Below are 22,462 nucleotides of genomic sequence, written 5' to 3'. Positions count from 1 at the left end.
AAGAAGACAACGGAATGAGATGATGGCGGGACGTTTGTTTTTTTGCAAGATAATCCAGAGCGTGAAGAGTTAAGACAGAGGGAGGGAATCCCAGAAGAAAGAGAGAAAAAAGAGTCCAGACGTCGGGCGTTAGTCTCAGATGCGGGGGTCGGAAGAGGTTAGTGAATACGGCAGCAGGACGGTTCCTGGTACAAACCTTCCACCCACAGGTCGGCCGAGGACTCCAGGTGCTGGTACCTGCAGGAGTACCGGCCCTGGTCTTGGGTCTTCAGGTCTCGGATCAGAAGCTTCTGAACCTTGTGCTTCACCTCCGACGTGTACCTGCCCTTCATCTCTAAACGCTTCCCGTTTTTAAACCACTGAGCCTCTACGTTAGGGATGGACAACTGACAAGACAGCGAGCACGACTGGCCTTCCTTACCCGAGGTTTCCTGCAGGTGCTTCTCCACCTCCGCCTCTGCAACACAGAACAGAGAAACACAGCGTGAGAAAACATGCCGACTACAACTCTTACAAGTGATGGTGCTTTGATCGTTACGCTGCTGCAGCTGTTTTTGCTTCTGGTTTAAAGAAAGTTGCACAGTGAATGACAAAGATGAGGTCAAGCTTTTATTGTGAGTATTCTTTCAGAAATTCAGCTTTGTTCTTGATTTCTGAACTTTATATTTTTCCTAAGAATTTTGAAATGTTTCTCATATTTTTCTCCAGAATTTCTTTAAACTGTCGACATTTTAAAATTTCTCCCTGAACTTTTTATTTTTCAAAAGTCTGAACTTCTATCAGACGTGACTTTTTCGTAACGTTGTTATTTTTTGGCATATTTGACATTCTACTTAGAATCTTGAAATGTTTGTCACATTTGAAAAATGTTATCCAGAATTTCATTTTAGGTCAAAATTTGACTTTTTTCTGATTTTTTTATTCTTGTATTTGAACCTCAACCCATTTTTCTTAGAATGACACTTTTTTGTCTAATTTCTGACTTTTTTTGTACTTCAACATTTCTTTGCAGGACTGTTACTGGTTTAGAGTATTTCTAAGCTGAGTATCTGAGTACTGACCGGTGACGACGAGCTTGGCGCTGGAGATGTGCGGCCCGCAGACGACCCGGTAGTTTCCCTGGTCGGCGGGCTGGCATTTCTTGATTTTCAGCAGGTGACGGTCTCCGCTGATGCTGATGTCGTACTTGTCGCTGGAGTCCAGTTTCTGCGTTCCCTTGTACCAGGACAGCGTGATCTCGGGGTAGTTGATCTTCACCTCGCACTCAAACAGCGCCTCCTTGTGGGTGAAGATGCTCTGATCCGAGATGTCCTTCAGCACCGTCACCGGCTGCAACAGGAAAACACACATCATTGTAGAGAAATGTAGATGTTTGTTATCTGTGTGTGGATGATTGTCTGGAGATCAGTTTGAAACACCAGTGTGATAAAAATACATTTTATTTGGGATTTGTAAAAGTTAATCTGTGTTTTCCCAGCGGTCAATGAACGCCTCCTGACCTCTGTGCGCTCCATCCTCTTCTGAAGGTCGGCCACCAGGCGAGCCATGTCCTCATCCGACTCTCTGTCAGCACGTTCCACTTCCTGCAGAACACACACCGCGTTATCCATCATGACTCACTGACTCACACACACACACTCACACACACTCAGTCACTCACACACACACACAGACACACACACTGACCGGTCTGCCACTCTCCTCTGCCTTCTCCTTCTTCAGCTGCTCGATGGCCTGTAGCAGGCCGCGGTAGTCGGTGATGCCGTACATGCGGGCGTACTTCTCGTACTCTTTGGGGTCAACGTTCCTCAGCAGCTCCACGATGTCGATGTCCTTCTCCGCCTGAGGACTCTTCTGCTTCGATGGCGTCCTGACACAAACACAACCACACCGGCAGAGGTTAGAGATCACAAACAGTGGGCTGAAACACTTTTGGAGTTCAGTCCTAAAAGGAAAGAACGTGGGCCTGAACTCTAACCCTTCCTGTCAGCGGACACTCACTTCTTCAGTTTAGCGCGCAGGTCTCCCTCGAGTTGCGCCGACCCCTTCTTCTCGTCGACCTGCAGGTCAGCGCTGCTCTCGATCTCACCGTGTTTGTTGGCGGCGACGCAGCGGTACTGACCCGAGTCCGACTTGGTGACCTCCCTGATCTCCAGCCGGGCCTCTTGGCCCTTCTGCTCCATGGAGATGCGTCCGCCGTGCGTCACCTGCCGCCACTTCCCCTTCATCCACTTGACGCTGGGGATCGGGTCGCCGCCCACCTTGGCGATGAAGGTGGCTGTGCCCTCTGAAGGGGGGGGGCAGAGACTCATCATTATATTGGGTTTAAAGGTGACAGGTTTGTTTGTGGCTAAATAAAAAGTATAGCGTTGTTTGTTTATGTCACAGATTCTCTTAATGTATAAATGCTGGACTTTAGAGGAATCAAAGGCCTTCAGTATGTCTTTATATTATGTATATTTGGATATCTATCCGTCTATCACAAGCTAACGTTTGCTATTTATCTGCCTAGCTAGCATACGTTAGCTACTCGTATAACAATCTATCTATTTAAAGTAAATACAGTATTTTTTACATCTTGTGTAAATAGTGTGGGTTATATGTTGTGTGTTTGTGTCTCACTCTCAGTGACGTGGGTAGTTTTGGGCTCCTCGATGAAGAACAGGTTGTCCAGTTTTTTGGCAGCAGCCGGAGCTTGAGCCGGAGGAGGAACGCCTGGTTTCTCTGCACAAACAACAACAACAACAACATTACAACAACATGCAGCATACTCATAATAACACACAACAACCTTTAACTTCCTTTACACATTTAAGAATGAATAAATACATTTTAAAATACACGGAAAATTGTATACAAGTTGTATAAACGATGGAATGAAATGTATATATTTTGGCAGCTTCTTCATATGACAAAAAACATGTACTAATGGAAACAGCAGAACCTGTCATGGTGCTGTTCCTCCTCACAGACACAGAAAATGTTACGTCCTCTCATGGGTTTTACCTTTCACGGTGACCTTGGCCTTGCAGAACTCGCTGCCCGCCTCGTTGCTGGCCTTGCACAGGTAATCCCCGGCGTCGTGTCGGGAGGCGGGGCTGATCTCCAGGGAGGCCGTCCCCTCGGAGAAGCTGATCTTGGTGCTGCCGGCCGACGTCAGGTCCTTCCTGTCCTTCATCCAGCTGATCTTCAGCGGGGGCGATCCCAAAACGTGGCAGCGCAGACTCAGATTCTCACCTTCGTCCACGCTCTGAGGCTTCAGAGGGACATCGAACACCGGGGCCTTCTTCGCCTCTGTAAGAGGAAGAGGAGGAGGAGGGTTTAAGCTCAGAGAAGGGAAATATTTGTGCGGCCAGTTACATGTGAAGTCACAACGGGACTAAAAATGTTTCATCTATAGCAAGATATGCAGCCAATAAGCAGTGAGAATCTCTGCAAATTAAGCCACGTACAGGACCAGGTAACACGATAAATATTAAATAAGAGACAGAAGACACAAAACAACTAAAGAAAACACAAAACACGAGAAAGAGACACAGAACGACTTCAAAGAGACACAGAGAGACTTCAAAGAGACACAGAACGACTTCACAGAGACACAGAACGACTTCACAGAGACACAGAACGACTTCAAAGAGACACAGAACGACTTCAAAGAGACACAGAACGACTTCACAGAGACACAGAACGACTTCAAAGAGACACAGAACGACTTCAAAGAGACACAGAACGACTTCAAAGAGACACAGAACGACTTCAAAGAGACACAGAACGACTTCAAAGAGACACAGAACAACTTCACAGAGACACAGAACGACTTCAAAGAGACACAGTGCAACTAAAAGAGGCGAAAGAGTTGAAGCGGTTCCTCCCCCTCTCGGAGCGTTTCTTGAGTCCCGCTCAGACCCACCTCTGATCCCCACAATGACGTCGCAGCAGGACTCCCCCGCCTCGTTGGAGGCCCGGCATTGGTAGGACCCGCTGTCCGTCAGCCGGCTGCTCTTGATGCACAGCACGGACACGTTGCTCTTGAAGCTGACGTCGTACTGATCGGAGCTCAGGATCTCCGTGCTGCCTCTGAACCAGCGCACCGAGATGGGCTGCGAGCCCGACACCCGGCCCTCCATCTTCACCAGCCGGCCCTCCGTGTCCTCGATGTGCTCCGACGGCTTTTTAGTGAACACAGGGGGAGTCTTACGCTCTGAGAACAAGAGAAGAAGAGGTGAGGAAGAAGCGCCCAGAGAGGGGCCGGGGTTATAGAAGAGGTTAAACAGGCCCCAAATGGTCCGCTTCCAGGACACAAAACCCTGGAGTATCCCAGATTCTTCCCTGGATCTCCAACGATCTACCGCATCCATCCAGCCTGAAACCCCACCTCCCAGCCTTAAGCCCCGCCCCCACCTAAACCTTAAAGTCCCGCCTCCAAGTCGTCAAACCCCGCCTCTATCCATTGCGTCACATCCTGTCTCAACTCAAAAATAAAAATCTGAATTTGGATTTTTTTCCCACATTTTACAAATTGTAGACCCTCATGATGTAAATGGGGCAGAAAGCGTTCAATGGGAAAAGTGTTTTTGGCCCAATGGCATCACCTTAGATAAGAGGGGAGGGGTTAGAGAGGAGAGGAGGGGTTAGATAACAGGGGAGGGGTTAGAGAAGAGGGGGTGCCTGGGTAACCCTAAAGTACCTTTGACCGTGATGTCGCAGGAGCAGGAGACCTTCCCTGTGTCGTTGGAGGCGTGGCAGAAGTATCTTCCTGTGTCGGCTTTATCGGCCTTCAGGATGGTGAGGTGGGGGCTGTTCTCCACGCAGCTCATCTTATAGTTCCCCCCGCTGCGAATGTCTTTGTGGTCTTTGGACCATGTGACCTTGATGGGGGCGGAGCCGGTCATGTGACACTCGAGCTCGATGCTGTCACCCACCGTCACCTCCTGAGGGGACAACTTCCTGTCGAATATCGGCGGGAAACGAGGCGCTGCAAAGTCCGAGGAAGAGCGGGCGGAAGAGGAGGAGGAAGAAGATGAACAGGATGAAGAGGAAGAGGAGGAAGAGGAGGAGGAAGAGTCAAGACAAGAGCAACAGAACAGTCAGGCGGGCAGAGGATCTGCTGAGACCTCTGATAATTTAACCTCACACAGAAAGATAAGACCCAATGAAGAGACGAATCACACAGGAATGCATGATGGTCCTCAAACTGCGGGTCAAAAGTATCTGAGGAAGCTGGAGGGGGGGGTAATATATTAAACTCTGAGTGGTACCTGTCAGGGTGAGCTTGGCTCTGCAGGAGGCTGACCCCACGCTGTTGGTGGCTGAGCAGGTGTACTCCCCAGAGTGCCTCATCTCTCCACGGGCAATCTCCAGCGTGGCTGTGTTGTCATCGTACGTCATGTTGAAGTCTCCGCCCCGCTTCAGAGGCTCTCCGTCTCTCAGCCAGGACACCTCCAGCGGGGAGGAGCCGGCCACGCGGCACTCGAACCGCACCGCCTGGCCCTCTGTCTGCTGCAGGCTGGTCATCTTCTTCGGGAAGGAGGGCGGAGATTTGGCCTCTGGAGGAGATACAGATGGAGGAAGTTAACCGGGTGTAGTAACCAGGTGGAGTAACCAGGTGTAGTAACCGGGTGCAGTGACCAGGTGGAGTAACCAGGTGTAGTAACCAGGTGTATTAACCAGGTGTACTAACCAGGTGTAGTAACAAGGTGTAGTAAACTGGGTGCAGTAACCGGTGTAGTAACCGGGTGTATAGTAACCAGGTGTAGTAACAAGAGTGTAGTAACCGGGTGTAGTAACCAGGTGTATTAACTGGGTGCAGTAACCGGGTGTAGTAACCGGGTGTAGTAACCAGGTGAGTAACAAGGTGTAGTAACTGGGTGCAGTAACCGGGTGTAGTAACTGAGTGGAGTAATCGGGTGTAGTAACAAGGTGGAGTAACCGGGTGTAGTAACAAGGTGTAGTAACCGGGTGTAGTAACAAGGTGGAGTAACCGGGTGTAGTAACCAGGTGTAGTAACCGGGTGTAGTAACAAGGTGGAGTAACCGGGTGTAGTAACAAGGTGGAGTAACCGGGTGTAGTAACCAGGTGTAGTAACCGGGTGTAGTAACAAGGTGGAGTAACCGGGTGTAGTAACCGGCTGCAGTAACCGGGTGTAGTAACCGGGTGTAGTAACAAGGTGTAGTAACCGGGTGTAGTAACCGGCTGCAGTAACCGGGTGTAGTAACAAGGTGGAGTAACCAGGTGTAGTAACCAGATGCTCACCTAGCACGTTGAGTCTGCAGGTGGAGGAGGCGGACCCGATGGAGTTCTCGGCCTTGCAGGTGTATTCTCCGATGTCGGCCTTGCCGGCCTTGCTGAGCTTCAGGCAGGCGGTGCCGCGGCTGAACTCCAGCTTGCAGGTGGCGCTGGAGCGCACTTTACCGTCCGCCTTGAACCAGAACACCTTGATCTCAGGTGTGCCGCCCACCTGGCACTTCAGACACACGGCATCACCTGTAGTCACCTCCATGGGCTCCAGGGACTCCACAAAGTATGGAGGCTCTGCAGGGACAAACAGCAGGAGCACAGTGAGGAGCCTGACACCTGCTGGACAGAGACGGTACTGCACACACTCCAGCTGCATATCACTGAATATTTGATGGTGTTAAATATCTGGAAGTCAAACAATATTTGTTGTTGTTGTTATCAGGACTAAAGTGTGTTAGACACTTTACTCAGTTTAGGCAGAAATAATACTGAGAAGTATTTTTAAATGATGCAAGGACATTAAATGCTGTAGTAACTTTTCAGGCCGATCTAAAAATGTCTGAACTTGTATCTTTTAATGTCTTCCTAAAGGACCGACAACAACAAGTATTTGGACGGTGCCTCTGCTCCTAATTATTTCCTTTGATCGATTCCTTTGCTCTTGCACTTTGTTGTTATTTATTCCCTATTTATTCTGATGTATTTGTATCTTGTATGTTGATGACGTGTGCTGCTGCGTTCTTGGCCAGGTCACCCTTGAAGATGAGATCACGATCTCAATGGGTCTTTTACCTGGTTAAATAAAGGTTAAATAAATACATGCGTCCCCACAAAGACAGTGAAATCTCTTGTTCTCACCGAGGATGGACACGTTAGCGTCACACTTGTCCTTCCCGGCGTCGTTGGACACCTCGCAGGAATATTTCCCAGCAGCCTCCTTGTCGTCGGTGCTCAGGCACTCGAGGATGCAGGAGCTCTCGGTCGTGGTGAAGTTGTACTTGTACGAGGCGTAGATCTGTTGGCCTTCTTTGAACCAGTTCACGGTGATTTTAGGAGTTCCTGAGTAGGTGCACTCCAGAGTCAACGGCTTCCCCTTCTCCACCGAAACGTCCTTCAGCTTCTTAGAGAAGGCTGCCGGCTCTGAGGGGGAACATAAAAGTCAACGTTTAGCTTACAGTTTATGAACAGAAGAGAAACACATGGAAGAGAGTCTTTGTTTTCTCCCTACGGTAAGGTCAGTAAAAATGAGTTGAGAGAAAAACCTAACTTTAGAATAAAATTCATTTGGATTTATTTCCTTGCAGAAGTTCAAATGTCTTCCTTGTTGATGTCAATAATATTAAAGATGATATGTGCAAAATAGTTATACTACTGTTCTTCTTTGGTGGTTGCACTGCCCATTGGCTGCACATGTTCCCATTTTTGGACTAGTAAAGAATAATGAACTTATTTCAAACTGAAAAAGTACTTTATGAAATGCTTACAGTAAATGTTGATGGGTAAACTTACTTAATGCTGCAAAGACCGTGAAACTTTAACTTGTAAATGCTGCTTTAATAGAACAGAGATATATCGTTATGTGCACAGAGCTAAAGCGTCGTAATGAAGTCCCGGAATCCTCCAACAATGCAGCAAACAATATCCTTATGATATGATCAGACATGAAGAATATACGTGAGACTGACCCTTGACGGTGAGGGTGACGGGGCTGTTCTCCTTGCCGGCGTCGTTGATGATCTGGCAGGTGTACTCTCCAGCGTGGGACCGGTCCACCTTGAACAGCTCCAGGATCACCTGGTTTTCCTTCAGGGAGAAACTGCAGTCGCGTCCGGGCAGCATCTCCTTCGCTCCTCTGAACCACTTCAGCTTGAGCGGCGCGCTGCCTTTCACCATCGCAGAGAACGTCGCGTCGGAGCCCGGCATGGCCTCCACTGGCTGGGGGGGAACCACGAAGGATGGAGGCTCTGGAGGGTAGCAGGCAAAGGGTGATATGTTAAAAAGGGAGGAAGTGTAAAACTAAGGGACTAAATTCTCTAAAATCTAGAGGATTTTCACTTCAGCTCGAGCTACTCAGAGCAGCATTCACTGAGCAATGAAGAGTTGAACTCAAGCTGTTGTCGGCAAAAATAAATACTACCAATACTCAGAAAGTAAGGTCAGAATTCCTGCCGTTAAGAGTTTTCAATTTACAAGAAAGTAAATATATTTTCTGAGATGTAAGGATTGGTGTGATGGAGTTGATCCCACCTTGCAAAGTGACGCTTCCTCCACAAGAGGAAAACAGGGCTGAGAAAGATGTGATGAGGTCATAAAATATAATGCATGACGGCAGATTAAATGAGTCAGCAGGAAATAAAGGACTTAACTAAATACCTACAGTGAGAACATTTTACCCAGACTCCCTGGGAAGGTCTAGCTGCTCACGTGGCTAATGTTACGTAGCAACCAAAAATAGATCCTGGCATTCAGTTAAGGTTCAGCTAGCTAGCTCGTAAGTTAGCTTGGTCCCTCACGATCTTTATCGCCGGCAAAGTTCGATCTAAACATACATGTTATTTGGCTAGATTGCAAAAACCTAAAAGTCACTCGCAGTCTCCAGATAACGGCTGTTTGTCGCCATTTAGATGCATTTATCCAAAGAGATTCTGGGACCCGCGAAAGTTAGACAGAAGGTTGACTGAATGTGATGGACGGTGTTTTTTGGGCCAACATAACCTGCTTTCTGCTAGCCGAGAGTGAAGGCATTTTGCAGCTAACAGTAACTTAAGTCATCGTTAGCTGGCTAGCGCTGCTTTCGTTAAAGTGTATGGATCTGGTGTTGGTTGCTGCGCTGATAAGTGATTTGTGAAGCAGGGTGAAAAAAGTAATTTGCTGACGGCAAGCTAGTAAATATCATTAGGCCAGTAGTCCAAATGATATTTATGAACATTTCAGATAAACCATCATTCTTAACGTTTGACTGTAATACCGCAACGCTTCTTTAGCCAGTGCCAGGGTTTGTGAGCAACATGATGCTGATAGCAGATCCCTTAATGGCCACCGGGGACATTATCAACTAGGACTTTCTGGAAAATGAAAGTTAGCATGCAGTGTTTCTCTGTCTGTGTTTCCTGACCTTTCACAACTAGGGCGGCCGAGGTTTCGCTGGATCCCGCCTTGTTCACAGCTTTGCATTTATACAGTCCGGAGTCAGCCAGCTTCAGTGTGGCCACTCTGAGTGTGCAGCTGTTGTTGCTGAAAATAATCTCGTAGTTGGGTCCACTCTTTATCTCCTCCCCGTCATGGTACCAGGAGATAGTGAAAGGTGGGGAGCCCGACACCTTGCACTCCATCTCTCCGGCTGCTCCAACCACTGTGTTGAGATCCTTCAGCTTCCTTGAGAACGATGCAGGAATGATCTTATCTGTGAGGGGTGAGGAGTTAGCGGTGGGACGAATGAGGACAAATAAGAGTCAATGTTATTTATGGGGCTGGGTTTAGAAAGTACTTTTCTGGAAGGTTTTGCGTATAGTAGTAACTGTTAAGAACTCTACGACTGGCAGATGTGTTGTTTGATCCGATGGTTGCTGAGATAAGTTAGAAATGTTGTAGTTTAATCCTTTTGTCTTGTTTTCATTTAAGGTATTGTGAGATGGTTGAGTTTAGACGACATTTAGCATCTGAGAACTTAGCTTTCGACAATCTAGGCAATTTACCAACTCCTGCTAATATTACCATACATTTTTTACCAAGAGCGGAAATTACAGTTATCCGTGGGGAGTGATTGGTGCATCGAAGCTAAATGAGTATTCCTAGGATTTAATGTTGTGGATGGATGGAAAACCAAACCAATTGTGTGATGGTATCTTCGAGTTATGTTAAATCTAATTGGTACTGCTTTGATATTGGTAACAAATCACAGGTATCATGGACCCTGCTCTTCTGGTTAGACACTAACTACATTCTGTTGTCTTAGCACTTGTTCTCTGTGCAATAAGAATACCGTTCAATTTAATCTTAAAGGCAATAACGATTCAAACGATACCCAGCCCAAGTCACAAAGAGCCTTTAGGTAAAAGACACCAACCTAAGACTGTGAGATTAATCTTGCTCAGGTCCTTCCCGACCTCGTTCATAACCTCAAAAGTATATTCTCCAGAGTCCACCTTCTCAGCAGAGAGCACGTTCAGGCTGGAAATCATCTGAGAAAATGAGATCTTGTACTTCCTGCCGGAGGCCAGCTCCACACCGTCCTTGAACCACTTGGGTGTGAGCTCGGGGGTTCCACACACTTTGACCTCCAGGGCAGCCATGTCGCCCGCCGTCACGCTCAGAGCGTCAGGCTTGTCCACTATCTTAGCGGGTTCTGGAAACAACAGAGAAGAAGCAAAACACGTTCTTAATCAAACCTGCAGGAGGAAAGTGGGGGAGAAAGACTGTATGAGAAAGAGAGAATTATATGATTACAAACCTAGAACAGTCAAGTTAGCGAAACACTCCACACTCCCAGCATCGTTTCTGAGTTGGCAGGTGTATTTGCCTGCTGTGGTTGCATCAGCCTTAAAGACTTTAAGAGCGACCTGGTTGTTCTCAAGTGTGATTTTCCTGTTGTCACCGTCCCTGAGAATGTGATCCTTGTCTTGAACCCAGGACACAGTAATGGGTTCAGAGCCTTTAATAGTGGCCACTATGGTCACCTCCTCCCCCAGAATCACTGTCTTGTTTGACAGTTTCTTCACAAACGACGGCGGCTCTGAATAGAGGAGAAAAACAGCGCAAAAGGGAAAGTCAGCAAGGTGACAAAGGAATTTGAAAATCTAATGATTGTGATTTTCATTTGAGACTATCACTACTGACCTCTGAGTTTAACTGACGTCTGGCAGGTGTCACTTCCTACACTGTTAGTCACTTTGCACTCGTACTCGCCGGCGTCCGAGGCCTCTATCCCAATGACATGCAGCGTGACCGAGCTGCCCTCGCTCACCATCTTATACTTCTGCTCTCCATTAGAGGCTTCCTGTCTTTGAACCAGGTGATCTGGAACGGAGCTGTACCGCTCATCTCGCAGTACAGACTCACGTCCTTACCCTTCAGCCCTTCAACGGGCTGGGGTACTTTAGTAAAAGATGGGGCGTCTACAAAGAGATCAGGAAACTGTTAAAGAGGCATACACGGCAAAAGAATCCATGATGAGGTCTTAAAGCTGAAACCCGTAACACTGTCTCAGTTCTCGCGCTCTGCGGCGGCAAAACACCAACAGATAAGACGCCGCGTTTTTATGGAGAAGCAGCTAACGTGGTCGGATGATAATCGGGATGGCCAAGTTGGGAATTTCTGTGTATTTAAAGATGATATATGTGGCAGGTCTTTGTGAAAATTCAAACTAGAGATGTCCATGGATATACAGCTAGGGAAGTTGCTGTGGGAGTCTGATGGGACTACAACTAAGATGTCTGAGTTACTTTTAAGGAGGTTGGCAATACAGCTAAAATGGCCAAAGTGTTGTGAGTGTTTATTGGAACTGAAGTAACGACTGCAGCGTGGGAAAATGTTGTTGAAACTACAGTTAGAATGGGGGCATTCCTGTAAATGAGGGCTAAATTGATGTGGAATTGGTGGAACTACAGCAAATCTGGCAAAAAGAGTTGCTTGAAACTACAGAAAACCCTAAAAGGTGGAACAAAAGCTAATTGCATAATTATTGTGGAATTGTTTGGAAATACGGATAATCTGGGAGAGGTTTTGTGAACGTTAGCAGGAAATAAAGTCCAGGTGAGGGGGCATGTGAGTGTTTGGTAGAACTACAGCTAGCATGGCTGAGTGGTTTAAGAGTGGTTTTGAAAAGTGTGTAATCACTGTTCTTGTGTATTGGAGGTTGCAGTCTGTTTTACTTTGTGTAACAAATCAAAAGAGCAAACCAACCAGCTGAGAAACATCTCTCAATGACACGAAAAAGAAACGAGTCCGGACCAAAGAGCCAGCCCGCATGCTTGATGGTCATACAGGATGGACTCAAAGAACCTGAATGTTACGTGTTCCAGCTTTAAGTAACACAACAACACACTGAACAGCCAGTGCATCGGAAAGTCAGACCATGAATTATGATTGATGATGATTAGGAAGTCAGTAAAGGGCTGACCTTTCACGGAAAGTGTGGTGCTGCAGCTGACACTGCCAGCATCATTCTGAGCTTCACAGGTGTAAACTCCATCATCATTAAAGCTCGTGGACAGCAGTTCCAGGACTGCTACCGAGTCAACAAAGGATGTCCTGTAGTTGCCCCCGTCCGTGACCTTGGTGTCCTGTTTGTACCAGGTCACTTTTAGAGGAGCTGTGCCACTGACTTTGCACTCCAGGCGGAGTGACTCTCCCTGCTTCACAAACTTAGTGGCAGGGAGTTTCAGCACAAACTCGGGGGGTTCTGGAAAGCCAAAATACAGACATATTAGCTGCTGGCAGCACAGAGGGTCAAGTAAGTTGTTACAACAGGCAGATGAGATAAGCTGATGATGATGGGTTAGCAGCAGAGACAGGATGTTGGTGAAATGCAGGATCATCACAAAGGCAACAAATGATGGGAAGCTGCAGCAGTGACAAACAGCTTTGAATATGAACTGCAGAAACTGGAAAATGTGACAGAGTTCAGCCAGCGATGCAGATGTGAGATGAAAACAGCCACGCAAGAGTCTGAAAGAGGCAAGTCCAACCTTTGACTGTCAAGTCTGCACTGGAGCGCACAGAACCAGCATCGTTGCTGACTTGACAAGAGTAAACTCCACTGTGGGTGACCCCCACTTTATAGAGGTCTAAGAAGCAAGAGAGCCCCTCCAGCCCTGTGAAACACGAGGGCCCGGTCATGAGCTCGGTGTCGTCTTGGACCATTTGACCGTGAAGGGAGGCGTTCCCTTAAATGTGCATTTGAAGCGCACAGTGCTGTTGGGTACAGCCGCCTGGGGCTCAGGCAGTGTCACGAAGCTGGGAGGCTCTGAAGAGAATAAGACGGATCACGTTAAAGAAGTGACTCACCTTTGATTTCCATGACCAATCACGTTGGAGAGCACTGTCTAACCTTTAACCATCAGGGATCCACTGCTTTCACATCTCCCCACTGCGTTGCTCAGTTTGCAAGAGTAGGATCCTGCGTCAGATCGCTCTAGCTGTTCGATTTCCACGGACACAGAGTTGTCCTGCTGGATCAGTTTGTGTTTCACACCGCTAGAGATTTTGCACCCGTCTTTCTGCCAGTCCACAGAGATGGGCAGGGAACCAGATATTTTGCAACAGATCTGAACAAAGGAGCCCAAGATCTCTCGCATGTCTACCAGAGGTTTGATGAAGCTCGGGGGAATTACTTGATCTGTTACCAAAAGAGATTTTAGGAAATAGTAATTAGACTTGATTCAACATGTACTTCAGGGGTTTTGAGTATTTCACACCAACCTAGAACGACCACTTTGACTCTGCAGCTGCAGCTACTGATGTGGTTTGCCACCTCGAAGACATACTCTCCTTCGTCCTCTTTCTGAGCTGACTGAACCCTGAGGCTGCTGATTTTGTTCTCAAAGGTCAGCTTGTGCTGCCTAATGGACTGAAGCTCCTTTCCATTTTTCATCCATTTCACTTTGAGCTCAGGAGAGCCCGTCACCTTACAGTCCAGACTGACTGGATCTCCGACTGTAACCTTAATCACTTCAGGTTTCTCTGTGATCTGAGGCGGCTCTACAATGCAAAAGGACATTCAGACAGTTCATAAAGTTTCCAACAGAGTTAGAAAGATTGGAAGCCATCATTAGTTCAGCAAAGATATACCTTGCACCGTTAGCGTGGCAAAGCACTTCTCCTGCCCGGCCTCGTTCACCACCTGGCAGGTGTACTTCCCGCTGTGAGTTGCTTCACAGGCGGGAATCCTGAGAGTGGCCACATTGTTGTCAAATGTTCTCTCAATCTTAGTATTCTCCAAAATCCAGTTCTCATCTTTTTGCCATTGTACAGAGAGAGTGGGAGAACCCTTCACAACACATTTAAACTCGGCCATTTTACCGACAACAGTGGCAGTGTCCTCGAGCCGCTGGGTAAATGTTGGTGGTTCTATTAGAATAAAAAGCAATGATGTGTCAAAGGAACGTTTTTACTTCAGAAGAAATGTGGAGTTTTATTTCTGATCAGACAAACCTTTGAGGCTTAGCGTGGTCTTACACGCAGAGCTCCCGACCTCGTTAGAAACAGTGCACTGGTATTCACCGACGTCTACAGTGTCACATTTGTGCACCTCCAGCCTCACGGTGTCGTTCAACTGGGAGAAGCCATGCTTAGCACTGGGTTTGATCTCCTTTGCATCTTTGTGCCATGTTATCTCAAATGGACCGGTCCCAGCTACTTGACACTCAAAGCAGGCGCTGGAGGTCTTCACAACATCAGCTGGAGTCAGCTCTCTAATGAATGAGGGCGGTTCTGAGACGAGAAAACAAACTGCTGACTAACTTTGAATTCCTATGAGTGCATTATTTCCTCAATATGTTAACCTGTATTCTTTACATTTGGAAGCAAAGTTTCCCAAACACAAGTTTCTTTCTGGTTTGAGTCAGAATCTGGACCCAGTTAGCAAGTTAAATAATGTTTTTGGTTAAGTGACTGGGGGTGGGTGATACGGTCAAAAACCAAACAGAGATGTTATCTGGATAATGCTCTGTACCCAAAATACTGAATATGTTTTAATGTGGTATATTCCTGTCATGAAGAGTAATGTGGAATTTAAATGCAGTTCAGTTGAAGACCAGTCTGATACTGGCGTTTGAAAGAGGGGAGTAAAACCCCATTCTAACCTTTAAATAATAATCTCTCAGAATATATTTTTTAGTATAAGACTTTTCATGTTAAATAAACACATCAGTGGTTCTGTATGATTTTTGCACGATACGGTTCCATTCAAACTCAACAATATGGTTGTGTTTAATGATCACCCAGCCTAACTCTGAACCAAAAACCCAGCGATAAAGAGTCTACAAGTACAATAAATCAACAGCTTAGATAATACCATGTAGAACACGTGTTTGGGAAACCAATGCTACCAATCATGATCTCTCATGTGGCTGGACTGACCTTTAACCTTGAGCTCCATGCTGCAGCTCTCACTGCCGGCCTCGTTGCGGGCCTCGCAGTAGTAAAGCCCGCTGTCTTTGGTTTCAGCGCCACACAACTCCAGCGTGGCCACTGAGTTAACAAACACCATCTTGTACCGGTCGCTGGGGCTGATCTCAGAGCCCTCCCTGAACCAGCAGATGTCTATCTCAGGTGTGCCGGTCACCTGGCACTCAAACATTTTACTCTGACCGGGGCGGACCACCGATAACCGAGCCGGGGTCCGTGTGAACTTAGGGGGCTCTAAGGAACAGAATAAAATCATAAATGTGACTTTGTGACGACGAGGAAAAACTGATCTCTATGAAGTTGACTAGAATATGTTTCCATCCAAGTGTGTCTCAAAGCCTTTGGGGTGAGTTTCTTAAGAGCCTTTTGGCCTCTTCTCTTGGGCTGACGGAGCCTGAAACCTGTTTGCAGTCTAAGCTTTATGGACAGATGGATGGAGACATATTCACAGACTCCGTTTCACTAAGGGAATAATAACCTTTCACAAAGAGCGTCGCCTGGCAAGAGGTGGAGCCCACATCGTTCTGAATCTCACACACATACTCTCCAGAATCAGAGGTCTTTGCAAAGAAAAGCTCCAGAGAGCTGGAGGTGTTGTCTTTGACCACATTGCAGTCAGCACTGGATATAATCTCTTTCTTGTTCTTAAACCATTTGGTTGTGAGCGGTGGCGTGCCAGAGACCAGCACGTTAAACTGGACCTTTGAGCCCGGCAAAACATTCATGGATTCAGGCTTTTCAAGAATGCATGGTGGTTCTGGAAGAGAAAACACGAAACAATGCTTGAGAAAATAACCTTTTAGTTCTGTTCCTACTGATAAATACCACGGATTAAATGTGTGTGCAAACCTTTGACAAACAAGATCCCGGAGCACTGCACGGTCCCCGCTTTGTTTGTAGCGATGCAGGTGTAGCTGCCGCTGTCTTTACTGTCAAGATTAGAGATCTCCAGAAAAGCAACATTTTCAAAGAATGTGCATTTGTGTTTGTCGTCAGTCTGGATCTCTTTCTCATCTTTGTACCACTGAATGGTTATCGGCAGAGAGCCAGATATGAGGCACTCCAGATGAGCGAAGGATCCTTTGATACCTTCTGTCTGCTTCAGCTTTCTCGTAAAAGACGGAGGAATGATTTGATCTAACATGCATGGAGGAAGAAAGAGGTGAGAAACAAATGCTCAAAGTAAGATGTAATTCAATTCAACTGAATTTAACGACTCATTAAGAACTGACCGAGGATGGTGAGTGTGGCCTCGCAAGAACTTTGGCCGACATCATTGGAAACCTCAAAGGTGTAGTCACCACTGTCACCTTTTTCAGTTTTGATAATTTTGAGCACAGAGCTGGTGTCTGTGCTCTGAACTTTATATCTCTGGCCTGAACTCAGTTCCTTGCCGGCCTTCAGCCATCTGGCCTTCAGTGGCTTGGTGCCGAAGAACCGGGCCTCCAGCGTGGCCGGATCGCCCTGAGTCACACTGATGGACTTGGCTTCCTCGGTGACCTTAGCCGGCTCTGAGACGCCAAACAGAACAGTCAGCAACACATTTCAAATCTGATTTACTACAATACAGTGACCAAGTAGTCAATGAAGAGTTCAGATTCAAGAGATGCATTTGGTCCTTTTCAAATTGTAAGGTCTTAAAATGATCATCTGACAAACATGTGTTAAGGAATTTAAAGGTCACAACATGTGACGCCATGATTCTTAACCTCTACATCGGTGTGTTTAACACCTTGTTGGCCATTTGAGGGAAACATCCTGCGAGTAAACATATAACTGTGTGACTTCACCAAAAGAGTTCTGGAGTTTCCTGACCAACCTTTGACTGTGACCACAGCAGAGCAGGTCTGGCTGCCGGCCTGGTTCTGCGCCTGGCACGAGTATTTGCCACCATGTTTGCTCTGCAGCTTGGTGAAGTGCAGCAGAGCGTTGTTGTTCTCGTATGTAATCTGAATGTTTTCAGCCTCTTTGAGCTCGTGGTTGTCTTTGGTCCAGGACACGCTCATGGGTTCAGAGCCCTTCAGAGAACACTGCAGAGAAACCTCGCTGCCAACAAGGGAACTGAGGTTCTCCAGCTTCTTCACAAACGATGGTGGTTCTACGGGGAAACATTTTATATTCAACACTGGGCTCTCTACTGGATATTAGCCTCGCAAAGTCATAGTCCATCCTGCAAGCTCAGTCTTCTCTATTTGTGGTTGAACTGACACTTTGCAGATAAACAACAACGCCTAACGTTCAAAGGAGTTCATTCAAGATTCAGATTTTGAAGGAGAAACCTTACAGCAAAAGCCAATTACCTTACTATACAGAACATGAACTGCAGTCTGTCTTTCGCAAATTTAGAAACCTATGAGAGATTTCCTCTCTCTCTCTCTGAATCGAGGATGTTTGGCCTAAATTGTGATCTGTGTTGTACAGATTGTGAAAACATCAGAGACATCTTTGTCCATTCATGATCCTTACTTAAAGTTTCTTAAGAAATAAAGCACCCTTTATAAAATGCCTTCAGAGCGTTGCCAGTTCAGGAGGAGTCTTTGCGAGGTTACATGTTTGATTAATAAATGGCAGAAGAAACTGGGATTCAATCAGAAGTCGATCGCTTCCAAACCAACCTTTTAGTGTGACTTGACACTCGCAGGAGACCTTCCCCACCTCATTCTCTACAGTGCACTGGTACAAGCCCACGTCTCCGGCCTCCACTGCCAGCACCTGCAGCGCTATCAGCTCGTCCTTCACTGTGATCCTGTGTCTCTTGTCATTCCTTATCGGCTTTGTGTTTTTATAAAAGCACACAGTGAAAGGGGCTGAGCCAGAGACTTGGCCCTCGTGCATCATTTCAGAGCCTTTCACAACATCTTTGGGCTCCAAGCGACGCACAAACAATGGCGGCTCTAGAAGAGGACAGCGGAGTATGACATATCCTGATGCCAAAGAAAGCTAAATAACAAGATTCAACTGGAGCTTTATTGTGGAGTTGAAGATCATTTTTCTGAAATGACCTATCCCTATGGAGAGGCCCCGCCCAGGTTAAGCTTCACTCCTGCCACTGGTTTTCAATTATGTCTTCGTCCACCAGGGGGTGTGGTGTCTTCACGTGATAATGGTGTATTCTGGTTTTCTGAGTTGGAATCTTATATCCCAACCTCAAAATCCAAGAGGGCTGGGATTTCAACTAACTTTTTGATAGCCTTTGTGTCTTGTGTGTGTCATTCAATCAGTCATACAGGATTACTGCTCAACTACTATCTGTAGACATGTCACAACGGTGTTGGTAAGCACAACAAATACTGTGTGTTGCATTATTAACATGGAGGTACTCAACTTGTTTGGCTAACAAAGCTAACAATTTCAGACTTAAGATGAAACACAAAAGCTGACGGTCATTTGAAAAGGAGAAAGAAAAAACGTCTTCAACGCCACAACAAAAGTCTTCATTTTTTGGAGTGAAATTTGTCCCAGAACCAACCTTTGATTGTCACTGTGCTGCTGCAGCGGTCACTGCCAGCCTCGCTGGATGCCACACACACATAATCTCCACTGTCCTTCACCGCACTGTTGACTATTTCCAGAGAGGCTGCTAAGTCAGTCAAAGTCATTTTGTATTTAGCACCGGAGCTGATCTCCATCTCGTCCTTGAACCATTTAAAAGTGATGATGGGGCTGCCCGTGACTTTGCACTCCAGCACGGCGGAGTCGCCGCTTTTGACGAGTTTAGTCGCCTCAAGTTTCCTCACAAACACGGGCGGTTCTGAGAGAAGAGGTTAGCATTGGTTATCGGACAGAAGACATTATGTTAGTATCCAAAGAAACATTGATGTCAACAGATGTTCATGCAGCTGCACACATAAACACCTTTCACAAAGAGGACTGCAGTGCAATCCACCTTCCCAGCATCATTGGACACCTGGCAGGTGTATTTCCCAGAGTCACTGGGTTTCACTGAGTTTAGCTCCACAGAGCTGGAGGAGGCATCTTTCTTTATGAAATATGAGCCTCCAGATGCAATCTCCTTCTCCTCTCTGAACCACTTTACAGCTAAAGGAGCTGTCCCAGTGAAGCCCGTTTTGAAGGAAACCGTGGTTCCTGGTTTAACATCCTGGTTGTTTGGTTTCACTGTGAACACTGGGGGCTCTAGGGGCCATGAACAAAACAAAGATTAATTTCATGTTACCATGAAATACCTCGAGGATTAAACACAACAAAATAAGAGCACAACATCAGCCAAGTGTTTGCAACCTTTGACATAGAGCGTGCCGCTGGTTTCCTTAAAGCCGGCAGAGTTGGTCGCTCTGCATTTATAAACTCCCGAGTCGGCCTTCTCCAGCTTTATAACTCTCAGAGAAGCAGAGCTGTCTTTGAATTCAGGCTGGAATTTGGATCCAGACTTGATCTCCTGGTCATCTTTGAACCAAGATATGGTCATGGGTTGGGACCCAGACACTTTACAATACATGGAGACGTCATTACTGATGTTACCGTCAACCCTTTTCAGGGACTTGGTGAAAGTTGGAGGCATTATCCGATCTGGTTGTTGAAGAAAAAACATGCATTATCACAATTTCATACAGTGGATAAAGAGAGTCACAACAATCTAGGCCCTGTGTTTGGTTTTAGGTTGAAGACTTTAACTTGATGTTAGTCCAAAACATGGAAATACAGTGCAGCAAAGTCTGGTTCCTTTTAGTCATAAAGATATCAACTACTTGAGATTTTAAAGACTGTAAAAGAATGATCAAATATTAAAGGAAAACCGGGAGCTAACCTAAGATGGTGACCGAGCATGTGCATTGGTCTTTGCCGACTTTATTGGACACCTCCATCTTGTAATCTGAAGTGTCTCCTCTCTCTGCCGTGAGGATCTTCATGGTGGCCACATTGTCCTTCAGAGTCATCTTATATTTACGGCCACTGATCATCTCCTTCCCGTCTTTAAACCACTTCACTTTCAGATCAGGGCTTCCAGAGATTGTGCACTCCAAAGTGGCTGAATCCCCCGCAGTCACACTTATGGACTCTGCAGGTTCTACCACTCTCGCAGGTTCTGGGACAAGACAGAGTCATTAGGTAATATGACATAAGAAGCTAGAACCTATAGAACTACAACAACGTAGGAAGTAAAAAGGTATCTGCAGAAACCAACCTTGCACGGTCAAGGTAGCTTCGCATTTCTGTTGGCCAGCCTCATTCTCGGCTTGGCACGAATACTTGCCGCCATGGCTGATGGCCACTGTCGTTATGGACAAGCTAGCAACATTGTTCTCAAACACCATCTTGATGTTTGAATCGTCATCTCTCAGTATCTCAGAGTCTTTCATCCATTTCACAGTGATGGGCGCAGAGCCCTTTATGGTCCCCTGCAGTTTTACTTGGTTTCCCAACACGGCAGTAGCACTCTCAACCCTCTTTGAGAAAGTGGGAGGCTCTACAGAAACATTTCAATAGTTAATGAGTGAATTCAAAAGATGAAACTAATACCTGCTTCACTAAGCTCAGGTGTACAAACCTTTAAGTTTAGCTACAGCCTTAGTGGTGACTTTCCCCACATCGTTGGATATGACACACTGATAATCTCCAACATCTGCACTCTCAAAGTACTGGAACTCCAGCCGCGATAAGGAATCCTGGGAGATTATCTTATGTTTCTGATCACTGGAGATAGCTTTCTTATTTTTTACCCAGCTGATTTCAAACGGAGCTGTTCCTGCGATCTCACACTCCATCTGAGTGGCCGCTCCCTTCACCGCCTCTACTGTCTGCAGCTCTTTTCTAATGGACGGCGGCTCTGAGAGTCAAAAAGGTGTATGCAGTTAATACCAAAGGTTTCCTGAACTAAACAGAGTGTTCATTTGATGCAAGACTTGACAAACCTTTGACAGCTATAAGGGTGTTGCAGCTCTCGCTGCCGGCATTATTGGACACCTCACATGTGTAACTGCCACTGTCTGTGACCAGAAGATTCAGTATATCCAAAGAGGCAACTCCACTCTTGAAAGATATCTTATATGTTTCTCCATCACTGAGCTCTCTCTCATTCCAGAACCAGTGGATGTGCAGTCGAGGCGATCCTTTAACGGTGCACTGTAAACGTGCAGCTATACCTTGTTTCCATGTTATCTTGTTTTCCATTTTCTTAACAAAGGTAGGGGGCTCTGAAAGGAGTGTTTAGTTCAAAAACACCAATATCATTGTCAAAAGAGACACAGGAAGGAAACAACAGACAGAAAATTGCGTAAAGACAAAAGACAGGAGATAGCAGTGCGTAGTGTTAGCGTCAGCTTGTCAGCAGTAATCCACTTGTTTTCATCAAACGTATCGGAACGATCAGCTCTAAGATCTTACCTTGAACTGATACCTCGGCCTCACAGGAGGAGCTCCCTGCCTCATTTGCGGCTGTGCACACATATTTCCCAGAGTCCTTCAGTATGGACTTGGGTATCTCAACAACAGCCACCTTATCCTCAAAGGAAAGTTTACAATCCATGCTCTGGTGGACCTTTTTACCGTCCCTGGTCCAGGTGACGGTCACACCAGTGTCCTCGTCCACCTGGCACTCCAGCTTCAGCGGGTCATTGACAGCGACTGACGCTGGCTCAACGGTCTTAACAAAGCTGGGCTTGTTGATGACCCTGAGCTCTGTGGTAAATGTAGCAGTGCCAACACTGTTGGAGGCCTTGCACAGGTACACCCCCTGGTCAGCCACAACAAGACTTTTAATCTGAAGCGAATACTTGTTCTTTTCACATTTCATGACATAGTTCCCTCCGGAGGAGACGGCTATGTTGTCCTTGTGCCAGACAACCTCCATGGGTGACGTTCCAGTGAGTGAGCACTGGAGCACGGCCTGCTTGCCCACATACAAAGTCATTGGGTCTGGTTTTGATACAAATACCGGTGGGTACATTTCTATGGAGAGCAGGTAAAACATACAAGTAAGAATTTAATATCATAAAAAGGGGGAAAAATACACCAACATCAAAATGAACCTGTGGAATCTCAACAGCTTTAAACATGAGATCCCAGCTTGTTTACAAATGCCCGAATGTGACACCAGATCCATTTTACTAACACATTGATTCCACATTGCTCCATAAGGATT

The 22,462-nt window shown here is 46.5% G+C and overlaps 1 protein-coding gene across 1 annotated transcript in view; it reads right to left on the bottom strand.

The window, feature by feature from the left end:
• LOC134867399 (titin-like) overlaps nucleotides 1-22,462 on the bottom strand; it is a 196,592-nt gene that overhangs the window by 128,030 nt on the left and 46,100 nt on the right. The window contains 39 exon segments of the mRNA XM_063887937.1: nucleotides 197-457; nucleotides 1,062-1,329; nucleotides 1,500-1,583; nucleotides 1,687-1,870; nucleotides 2,002-2,287; nucleotides 2,623-2,724; nucleotides 3,007-3,294; nucleotides 3,911-4,201; nucleotides 4,688-4,975; nucleotides 5,259-5,546; nucleotides 6,253-6,531; nucleotides 7,096-7,377; nucleotides 7,923-8,201; nucleotides 9,353-9,640; nucleotides 10,304-10,582; nucleotides 10,688-10,969; nucleotides 11,074-11,214; nucleotides 11,217-11,351; nucleotides 12,356-12,637; nucleotides 12,924-13,094; nucleotides 13,097-13,201; nucleotides 13,286-13,573; nucleotides 13,657-13,935; nucleotides 14,026-14,304; nucleotides 14,389-14,667; nucleotides 15,316-15,597; nucleotides 15,842-16,120; nucleotides 16,213-16,500; nucleotides 16,596-16,874; nucleotides 17,183-17,461; nucleotides 17,979-18,257; nucleotides 18,833-19,114; nucleotides 19,219-19,497; nucleotides 19,603-19,890; nucleotides 20,129-20,407; nucleotides 20,507-20,788; nucleotides 20,870-21,148; nucleotides 21,234-21,515; nucleotides 21,706-22,269. Of these exon segments, the coding sequence (XP_063744007.1) occupies nucleotides 197-457; nucleotides 1,062-1,329; nucleotides 1,500-1,583; nucleotides 1,687-1,870; nucleotides 2,002-2,287; nucleotides 2,623-2,724; nucleotides 3,007-3,294; nucleotides 3,911-4,201; nucleotides 4,688-4,975; nucleotides 5,259-5,546; nucleotides 6,253-6,531; nucleotides 7,096-7,377; nucleotides 7,923-8,201; nucleotides 9,353-9,640; nucleotides 10,304-10,582; nucleotides 10,688-10,969; nucleotides 11,074-11,214; nucleotides 11,217-11,351; nucleotides 12,356-12,637; nucleotides 12,924-13,094; nucleotides 13,097-13,201; nucleotides 13,286-13,573; nucleotides 13,657-13,935; nucleotides 14,026-14,304; nucleotides 14,389-14,667; nucleotides 15,316-15,597; nucleotides 15,842-16,120; nucleotides 16,213-16,500; nucleotides 16,596-16,874; nucleotides 17,183-17,461; nucleotides 17,979-18,257; nucleotides 18,833-19,114; nucleotides 19,219-19,497; nucleotides 19,603-19,890; nucleotides 20,129-20,407; nucleotides 20,507-20,788; nucleotides 20,870-21,148; nucleotides 21,234-21,515; nucleotides 21,706-22,269 (10,209 nt within the window).

The sequence above is a fragment of the Eleginops maclovinus genome, chromosome 7 (genome assembly GCF_036324505.1).
Source record: "Eleginops maclovinus isolate JMC-PN-2008 ecotype Puerto Natales chromosome 7, JC_Emac_rtc_rv5, whole genome shotgun sequence".
Lineage (NCBI taxonomy): Eukaryota > Metazoa > Chordata > Actinopteri > Perciformes > Eleginopidae > Eleginops > Eleginops maclovinus.
This window is presented reverse-complemented; position numbering and strand designations above follow the sequence as displayed.